The sequence below is a fragment of the Acanthopagrus latus genome, chromosome 23 (assembly GCF_904848185.1).
Source record: "Acanthopagrus latus isolate v.2019 chromosome 23, fAcaLat1.1, whole genome shotgun sequence".
Classification (NCBI taxonomy): Eukaryota; Metazoa; Chordata; class Actinopteri; order Spariformes; family Sparidae; genus Acanthopagrus; species Acanthopagrus latus.
This window is the reverse complement of record NC_051061.1, coordinates 2,125,716-2,135,401: the sequence shown is the minus strand read 5'-3', so window position 1 is coordinate 2,135,401 and position 9,686 is coordinate 2,125,716. Positions and strand designations below refer to the sequence as shown.

General features: G+C 40.7%; 1 protein-coding gene across 1 annotated transcript; it reads left to right on the top strand.

The window, feature by feature from the left end:
- The first annotated feature begins 575 nt into the window (after positions 1 to 575).
- Positions 576 to 9,336, top strand: LOC119013697 (serine/threonine-protein phosphatase 4 catalytic subunit B). The gene is made up of 9 exons (XM_037088467.1): positions 576 to 762; positions 1,387 to 1,675; positions 3,117 to 3,168; positions 3,284 to 3,334; positions 5,289 to 5,390; positions 5,581 to 5,754; positions 5,907 to 6,033; positions 6,252 to 6,441; positions 8,383 to 9,336. The coding sequence occupies exons 2-9, from the start codon at positions 1,566 to 1,568 to the stop codon at positions 8,510 to 8,512; spliced, it is 936 nt and encodes a 311-aa protein (XP_036944362.1). The 5' UTR covers positions 576 to 762; positions 1,387 to 1,565; the 3' UTR covers positions 8,513 to 9,336.
- Positions 9,337 to 9,686: the final 350 nt, after the last annotated feature.

Genomic DNA, 9,686 nt, shown 5'->3' with positions numbered 1-9,686 from the left:
CTGTCTGTCAGACATACAGGCACTGTATTAAATACAGATACTTATATAAAACAATAAAGGCATCCTGACCCGGGCTGGAACACCAGGCCGGTTGCCATGATAGAGGCTAAACTGATGTGCAGAGACATGTATCAGTGACCTGCAGAAGAAATGAAATGAAATGAAGGTGCACCAACTCACATCAGTTCAGTGTCCTGCTGAGGGGAAGTTAACCACCAGCTAGAGAATTAAAATGTCATGATCCAGCAGGAGTTCAGCAGAAACCAGTTGGAAGGTAATAACTGCTTGTTAGAAAATATGATGATGAAAAGATGTTGTGGTGATTTTCAATCCATTTTGAGGTAACTTGGGGGTAATTTCAAAGACATTTCAAATATGTTGATAGATACAATGAAAGTAGTAAAATGAAGGGTACAGCGCACAGAGGACATAATTCACACAGCGATGGTTGATGGTTTATTTTCATATTTATTTTTGAACATTCTATCGTCTTTATTCAGCCGTCCTATACTGTTCCCCACACTGTACAAATGAGACGCTACACTGTGCCTGCAGGACGCCTCCTCTCAGCGCACTCCAATGCGCGTTCCCTACACCGGAAGTTCCAGTCAAGTCGCTAGCGTTCATGAGCACGGCAGGAGCGAACCGGCAAAGACGATACCGGGGGTAGAAGAGGAGCCGGTGGACGGTGGAACACCACACAATCCACGGAATGAAACATAGTGATTTCTCTCTCAAACTTCTGCTGTTACTCACTTGACGGTAATTCATCTTACGTATATTTCGTCGAATAATCAGCGGCGTTATGCGAATCGTTCTGATAGCGTCTTGCTAGCATTAGCTAACTTGCTCACGATATTAGCCTAGAAGCGCTAACCAGTGTCGGTGCCGCGACAGCCGTAGTTAGCCAGCTAACATACAGCCTTTCGTCAGTTAACCTAAATACGTTTCTTCAGACAACGATTGCATTAAGTCTGTGTAGCCGTTCGATACCAGTTGGCAGACATTAGCGTAAACCTCCAGGAAAAGAAGCCCAAACAAAATGGTCGGCTAAGTTATCAAAGAATCAGTCGCTCGCTGACGTCGTTAGCAGTGATGTAAGCTAAGGTGCTAATGTTAGCTTACTGTTTAGCTACGCCCATAGGCCCTTAAATTCTTAGACGAATAAATAGTGTCTGCTACATGTTTCATCTGTGCTCCGAGCAAATAAACAAGCGATATGATGTGAGGTTTATAATATTTGTTAATAAGATCGTTGTTATCTCTTAGTTAGGAAGCAGTTTGAGGAAATAGGCCAACAAACGTTGGACATGTCTGTCGGTATACGTGAATGTTGTTTCGCTTTAATTCAGATTAGTTGTTTAATTCAACGCATTTCCCCCACAGTTCCTTGTTCCGCTCATCCACATACCAGGAGCCTGAAGCGCTGAAGGGCTATATCCGAGGAAGGAAGGGGGTCGTTGTGACTGTCCGCTCAATTGCCTGGGAAAGAGAGTCTGTTATTTCAGTCTGCCCGGTGTGACGGAAGAGGAGTGTGTGACCATAGTGTGTGAGCAGCTCTCCCTATGTGTGTCACAATGGGGGACATCAGTGACCTGGACCGACAGATAGAGCAGCTCAGACGCTGTGAGCTCATTAAGGAAAATGAAGTGAAAGCACTGTGTGCCAAGGCCAGGTAATTGATCAACTTGTACAGACACAATGAACAGTTGTTGATATACAGTAGTCAGCAGACTTTTTGATTAATGCCATGTATTTAGAATAAGTAAGTTGTGTCATGCTTGCATACTACATTCAAATCTTGAATATAATTGTGAATTATCAACCATAAAAGTAAATCATTGCTGTAACTTGGGTATGTCGCTGCCATACCACACCATGTCACAGCTTCCAGCAGTTTGAGTGCAACACCTCTATGGTAAATACAAATCCCAGGCGTGTCACAGACTATCAGATGTAATGTAGGTGCCAAATATGAGCAAAACTAATGACATCAGAACAATGTGCTGTGTTGAAAACTGGTATGTTAAAGTAAAAACTGAAGTTACATGGCGCAGAAACGAGTGACAGACACCATTCACCCTTTTACAAGACACTGTAGCAACAGTGTGACTGTAGCTGATATTATAAGGTGAAACGGATGGTGCTCTTAGGACAGGTGTGTCATATAATAGTGAAACAGCACTATACTTAGCTAGTCAGCTCACTATAACAACTGTTACTTTTATAAGTTGTTTTAATATCCTTCCAAGTTCTCAACATTTGGTCAGCAACTAATTATTTCCTCACAGATTAATGTGTTGGTTTCCCAAGATAGATAATCTATACATAGTCTATATAATGTTGAGCTCATCACAATGCCTGAGAGCCCAAAGTGACATCTTGAAATTGCATATATTGTCCAACCAATGCTGAAAAACGAAATAACAAAAAAACAGCAAAAATTCCCTCCTTTGATAAGCCAGAACCAGAAAGTGGTTGACACATATACTTGAAAAATGACTGAAACGATCAAATATTGTCAATTAATTGATTTTCTTTCAACTAATTGATTCATTGGCTAATTGTTGCAGCTCTATTACAAACAAAAATGTGGCCACATTCAGTGTATTTCACAAGATAAGTGTTCATTCTAGATAATACAGACAAAAGCTTTGCCCTTGACCATCATTTTTTAATACAGAGGAAAAGATTAATTAACTGTTAATAGATATTTTTTATAAAGACTTTGATTATGTACTTGAATTGTGAACAATTTAATAGTTTGTATTCTAGAGATGCACAGAAACATCTAAAATGACTTCATTATGTAGGCGTTGATCTACATTATAAATAGTCAGTAGGCTCTTGTAATGTCAGCCATTGCAGGTGTCCCTGTTGTATATACTGGATTAAAATGGAAGAGAGACACCACAGAAATTAGAGCTATGTCCTTGGTGGCATATGAATACATTCTCCCTGAGTTCAACACCAATGTGCACTAGGACACATTGCTCCGTAACTGGACGTAGTTACAAACTCGATTTCCTGTCTGACTAGCTGGTAGTCCATTGAACACATCAGCAGAAAATCTGACATGGACATGAAACAAATTAAAATGTTGTGTGTATTTTCAGAGAGATTCTGGTTGAAGAAAGCAATGTTCAGAGAGTAGACTCTCCTGTCACAGTAAGTAACATTTTCTGATATAGTAGTCGGTCTGTATTGGCCTATCACAGATATCAATGTGGCCATACACATAAAAGTTATGCATGATAATGTCTTGTCTTTCTTTTTCTCATAGGTGTGTGGTGATATACACGGTCAGTTCTATGACTTGAAAGAGCTCTTTAGAGTAAGTTTCTATCTTTTGTTACACATTGCTAATTATAGACCAGGTTCTCACATTTTTATTTGTCCATGTGGTGTATTTCACATTTTAAGTTGATTGGAGGTGCTGGACACAAATGTAATATTCTCAATGTATTTTGCTGAACACAAGTCCTAAAGGATATGTCTGGATGTGTTTTATTCCTACTTTCCAAGCATTGTCTATCATGATATTTGTGACTGAAGCAATATTGGAAGACTTACAAGAAGTAGCATTTTGTGCAGTATTTCAGGTTGCAATTCACCTATATACCACTGTCATAAAGATAAACAGTTATGCATGTGCATTTGTCTTGATTGAAATACAATTCTTATGATCAAAAACTAGCAAATCAACAATTTTGCTTACACAGCCAAACATCAAGCAGTTGCAACAACACAGGTCATAGCAAGCCAGCTAGTATTACTTACAAAGCTGAAGCCGAAGACTAAAAGTCAGGCTGAGGTTTACTCTTGCCTCTGGTCTTTTCTGGTGGTATGGCATAGCAAGACCTACCTCCATAGTGCTGTGTCAGCATCATATAAAGGGCTGGTCGCACCAGATGTCATTCTGGTATAAGGAAACCAGGCTTGCTTTTATTTCCTCAAACTAATTACAATTGTCTTGGGTGGGGCTAACCCAGGATGCAGAGAGGGTTCCCTTTTGCAAGTGTCACGGTCAGTTGGTTTTAAATGTGGGGGGTAGAGGTTTGCAATAAAAGACATGACATCCTCACAAAAGAAAAGGTAACAATTGCAACCTTGTTATGGTTCATACTGTTAGACCAAGCTTGTGTTAGATTAACATGCCATTTTCAGCATGTATGTTGTGAGCTCACAGGTTGTTGTTTGAAGCTGTTTCCCGAAGGTAGAATAGTTTCATAGTGTTTCTTTAAAATGTCCTATAATTTACTGCAGAGTGTATTATAACATCTGGTTAACATCAGCACTGTTGTGAAATGCACACACAGGTCCAAAAAGTGATTATAATCCCACTGTTATGCAGACATGCTAACAGCAGCTGCACTGTTGAATTTTGATTTTTTGATATGTCAACGGAATCCTTTACCCTGTTTGCTGCATTTCGGCTGAACCTTAATCAACTTGGCGTGGAAAATGGCGACATTGTTCTTTTTGGTTCAGACGTCTTTGAGATTTTTTGTCATGTGTGTACCCACATCTCTTTGGGAATTGGGATGAACTGAATCAGAAATACTATTGATCCCCAAGGGGAAATTGCATGTGTTATAGCTGTTCCTGTTCAAAGTCAAGAATATGCAGAAAAATAATGATTGTAATGAAAACTATATATCAGCAAGAACAACATAAACAAAACAAAAATAAAAGAAATGTGCATTCTACTAGAATATATCCATGTATACAGAGTAAAAAATAATGCTACAGTTGAATATAAATGGGTTATTGCACATTGTTTGTCTTTATTATTGCACATTAGAGAGAAACAAATTGTCCACTATCTAACACTCAAAGCAAGGACTTGAACAGTTTGATGGCCACAGGCTGGAATGATTTCCTGTGTTGCTCTGTGCTGCATCTTGGTGGGATCAGTCTAGTACTGAATGTACTCCTGTGGCTGACCACCACATCATGCAGTGGGTGGGAGCCATTTTCCAAGATGACATGTAACTTGGACAGCAGTCCAGCTCCACTCCCAACACGTCACTGGTAGAATAAGGTGACAATACGTTTTTGATTCCCTCTGGAGCTTGCAGGTCATGGCACCTAGTTGTTGGATGGAGTCTGTTGTTCAGGTTGTTGGTCTGTTTTATGGAGCAGCATTCCTGACCAACGAATGTGAGGCCAACCATGATACAGGTCCTATCTGACTGAAAATAGTAGCAACATTGTAATGTTGTATTTGCATAACAATCCTAGTACACTACTGTTAAATAACTTGTTTTGATCTTTCCACCTGACAGGTTGGTGGCGATGTCCCAGAGACAAACTATCTATTCATGGGTGACTTTGTGGACAGAGGTTTCTACAGTGTGGAGACCTTCCTCCTGCTGCTAGCTCTCAAGGTACACTCACTTTGTCCTTTTCTCCCAGAGGTGGAAGGGTTGCACTTTTAAAACAGATCAGATCTCTTGACCTGTACTGCATGTTTTGTAATTAAATTCTCACATTGTTTTTTGCTGTGCTGCTTAATATTCCTTTTTTTCAGGTCTATGAAATTCCCTGATCCCTGTTTACGTCTGATGTTCTCCTCAGGTGCGTTATCCAGACAGGATAACCTTGATTCGGGGAAACCACGAGTCCCGGCAAATCACCCAGGTCTACGGCTTCTATGATGAGTGCTTACGCAAGTATGGCTCAGTCACCGTCTGGAGATACTGCACTGAGATATTCGACTACCTGTCCCTCTCTGCTATCATTGATGGAAAGGTGAGATACATTGTCCAGTATTTCCTTTCAGTGTCCATGACAATGAAGCTGCATGCTATAAATCCTCTGAGGCTTGACAGTTTGGCCGGTTGAGTGAGTTCTTAGTTTATGATGTGAGATGTATCAGATGCATTCCTTTCTCTGTCCTTCAGATCTTTTGTGTGCACGGTGGCTTGTCTCCATCAATCCAAACACTGGACCAGATCCGGACCATTGATAGAAAACAGGAAGTACCCCATGATGGGCCAATGTGTGACCTTCTGTGGTCGGATCCTGAAGGTATACAGGCTTCCTGTCAAGTCATTTAAACATTGTATAAGTCTGTATGCTTAGAAATGTTTAAATAAATGGTATTTGGCAAGATAAAAGGAAAAACACTGGTAGTAGTTGAGGAATTTTGTTTAGATAGACGACAATAGTTTTTATAGTTTACAATTGTCTGTCTCAAACATTGATGCCATGGCAGCATTTCACCTGACTCGTCTTCTCTCCCATAGACACCACAGGTTGGGGAGTGAGTCCTCGTGGTGCTGGCTACTTGTTTGGGAGTGACGTCGTGGCCCAGTTTAACGCCGCCAACGACATCCACATGATTTGTCGAGCACACCAGCTGGTCATGGAGGGCTACAAGTGGCACTTCAATGAGACAGTTCTCACTGTGTGGTCAGCACCCAATTACTGCTACAGGTGGGTAGATAAAGTAAAACTAGGTCTCTGTTTCAAATGGACATAGTATCAGTGGTAAGAATGTGATGTGGGGTTAGGATGGTTTCCCGGTGAACTCGTCACTCAGGGTTTTCCCTGCCATCATACCACTCAGACGCACCACTTTTGGTACAGATGGTAACAAAACATTAGCAGCACGTAGCACCAAGAAGGAAGCAGTGCATTGTACTTGAACGGCACCAACAAGATGTTTTTTAGAAACCTAAAAGACGCTTAAGAATATATACATCTGTGTGTGGGGGATGTATTTAGAAGATTTTTGGTGCTTTGCGATGCTGTCAGAAAATCCTTTCCTTTGGGACTATATTCCCTTAACCCTACAACATCTGTATTCCTACGTATGCCTTTTTTAAGTGTGCAAGAGTATGTCCTGCTTTTGGTGCTGTTTAGCAGTACGATGTTCTGCTTCCCTGTCAGTGCTACATGCTGGTTCTCCACACAGGGGGAGAGCTGGTCACTCATGAGGTCATGGTCATCTACTGCGTGTAATACACTGACTGGGATAAGTAGCTTATCAAACCCCACATCAAAAGACCCCAACTATCACTAGAATTGGATGTGAGGTGTCCTCTAGGTTTGATTTTGGGGTAAAAGTAATGATTAGATTAATAAACAACTTTTTAGCTGATTTTGATTGTTAGGCTTGCTTTAATCAAAGTGACGACGGCCTAATAAGGGCACACAAGGACGTGGAGGCTCACAACACTCTGTGACTCATGATGCAAGATGTGGGGTGAAACACTTTGTGTTTAGGGTGTCCAATTTTTTTATCATACATGTCCCTGTCATTAAAGAACGATTTTAAACCACTTGTCCTATCTTAACTTAAAGTTGTATTGCTAGGAAAAGTCCTGCCTTCCTGTTACTGAAACAATTCCTAAACTCATGTCTGTGTTCAGTTTCAGTCATCCCATCCAGAACTGTGAATTTAATTCTTCAGTCGACATCGGTCATGTCGTCTGCATCTGTGTTTAGAATGTACATAAGACTATCCTTGTCAGTGGCCATCTTCCTTCACTTGTCACTGGCAGCCTGTCTTGCTGTAATGGACAAATAAGTCTGGGAATTTGGTATTTGCTTTGGGTCAGAGCCATTAATGATGTCAGCTGAGAGGGTATACTGTATACCCATTGGTACATTGTCAGGAAATTTAAAACTAACAGAGTGACTTAAGTTTAATTTTGACACTGATGTTGCCATCTCCAATAGTGACCGTTTCTATAGCATTTTAGTCATAATGTTTTTTTTAGTGTTCATGTTGTTCCTATCTTCATGGTCATAGCCCAGTCCATCAGTGGCGCAGCCAGTTTTTGTTATTTTGTATTTATGACAGGGTCTGTGTCATCTTAACTTTGAATTCCTAACTTTGTACACTCCTTAATCAGGGCCTGTCCGTAATACCTGAATTTCTTTTAGAAGATAGATTTCTTTTCCTGAATGCATTTTGGAAACATGTTTTTGTTATACCCATTTTCCACTGGTGAGAAATCCCACTCAAGCCTGCAATGATCAAGCTTTTGTGTGCGATGGGAATGTTTACACTCTTTGATCTAAATGTAAGACCCAGCTGAACATGCTAAATTCTTCTGCATGAAGTGATGCCACATCCAGTGGTGTCATCTTAAGGTTTCAGATAGAAATCACAGCCTTGCCTGCACATAGTGGGAATCGGGTCAATACGCCATTTCTAGCAGGTGTACCTGCACAAAAAAAAACTGTATAACCCCGCTGATATGGTGGAAAAGCAGCACTACATTAAAAATCTTACATGTCATCCCAAATTTGACTAGGGTAGGATTTCAAAGTTTGTACTTATGCCCCCGATCTAGAAAACAACATGTATTGCTTTGCCCTTTTAAGTTTCTGAATGTCCTAACCAGCTGTCTCTTTCCTGACAAACAGATGTGGCAATGTGGCGGCCATCTTGGAGCTGGATGAGCATCTACAGCGGGAGTTTATCATATTTGAGGCAGCACCACAAGAGACCAGAGGTATCCCCTCCAAGAAGCCAGTAGCCGACTATTTCCTGTGAAGTCTTTGAGCGGGCAGCCATGATGTGTCAGAATCTCCAGTTTCATCTCTCATAAGCCACCCTCCATCCTGCTGCTGGACAGTTCTGTCAGTCTGAACTCGGAGCAGTTAGACAGAAAACCTGCCAAAACCTGCGAAGCTCCATACAGCTTCAGCCTGATGAGCTGGATTTTTGCCACACTGCCCAAGCCTGACAGAGCAGTCACTGTGAAAGGTGTAGGGGGTGAGGTGGATACTGGGCACATGACTGTTGTCACTTCTCCTTGGCTGTAGAAGATGGCCATTTTCTTTCTCCCCTCAGCCTCCTTCCATTTGAGTCTGTTCTCCTTTCTCATTCTCTGTAGATATGACACTGTCACTCTGACTTTACCTCCACCACTCTTGTAGTATGTTTTTCATGACAAACACTGTCATTTAGTTTTAGAAGTATTTGGAAGGAGGATTTTTTTTGTTTCCAATAATATGCAGATGAGGAATTTTCAAAAACTCATCATTTAAGGAATTCCTACAGTGCATACGTTGTCTCTGTTTTTGATTTTTTGTATAATTGTTGCTGCCATTATTAAATGCAAAATGACCTGTTCCTCCAGCCCTCTTTGCTCTTATGTTTCTGTTTTAACCTTCATCTGTCATGTGTGTCACTATTTAACATACCCAGTGCTGCTGCCTAGCACCATCACAAATGATTACCGGAAATGTAATGACTGGCCGACAGGAGTCACTATATTCACCATTGTTTGCTCTCTTAATTCCTTTTAATCTACAAATCTCTGTAGGTCTGTCATTTTTGATATTGTGAGAATAAAGTTTTTGTATCAATACTGATTTATGTTCAGGTGTGGTTTACTGACATGCATACTGACCATAGTTATACATCCATGCTTTTTTTTACATTGGTGGTTGTCAGTAGGAAGTCTTAAAGGATAAATTCTCACAAAAATGAAAATTCAGTTCAGTCATTATCTCCTCCTCCCATTCTGATGGAAAGTCACAAGTTTCTCAGCAAAACAGTGTTGTAGCATTCATTCTCCTAGTGTAGCCCAACCTAAACCCATTGCTAGATTTTCCTTGTGATTATTTCTGAGAATAATTGTACCATGATATGAACTTTGCTACCAATCTGATGGTGTGTTGTCACTAAGATTTTTCCTACACTGAGCATGTAACAAGGTGTC

What these genes read in the sequence shown, in the direction of transcription:
- LOC119013697 (XM_037088467.1), top strand. Translation starts at nt 1,566, where the DNA reads ATGTGTGTCACAATGGGGGACATCAGTGACCTGGACCGACAGATAGAG. An exon ending in TCCTGCTGCTAGCTCTCAAG is followed by an intron (nt 5,391 to 5,580) that starts GTACACTCACTT and finishes TGTTCTCCTCAG; the next exon opens with GTGCGTTATCCAGACAGGAT. An exon ending in CTGCTATCATTGATGGAAAG is followed by an intron (nt 5,755 to 5,906) that starts GTGAGATACATT and finishes TCTGTCCTTCAG; the next exon opens with ATCTTTTGTGTGCACGGTGG.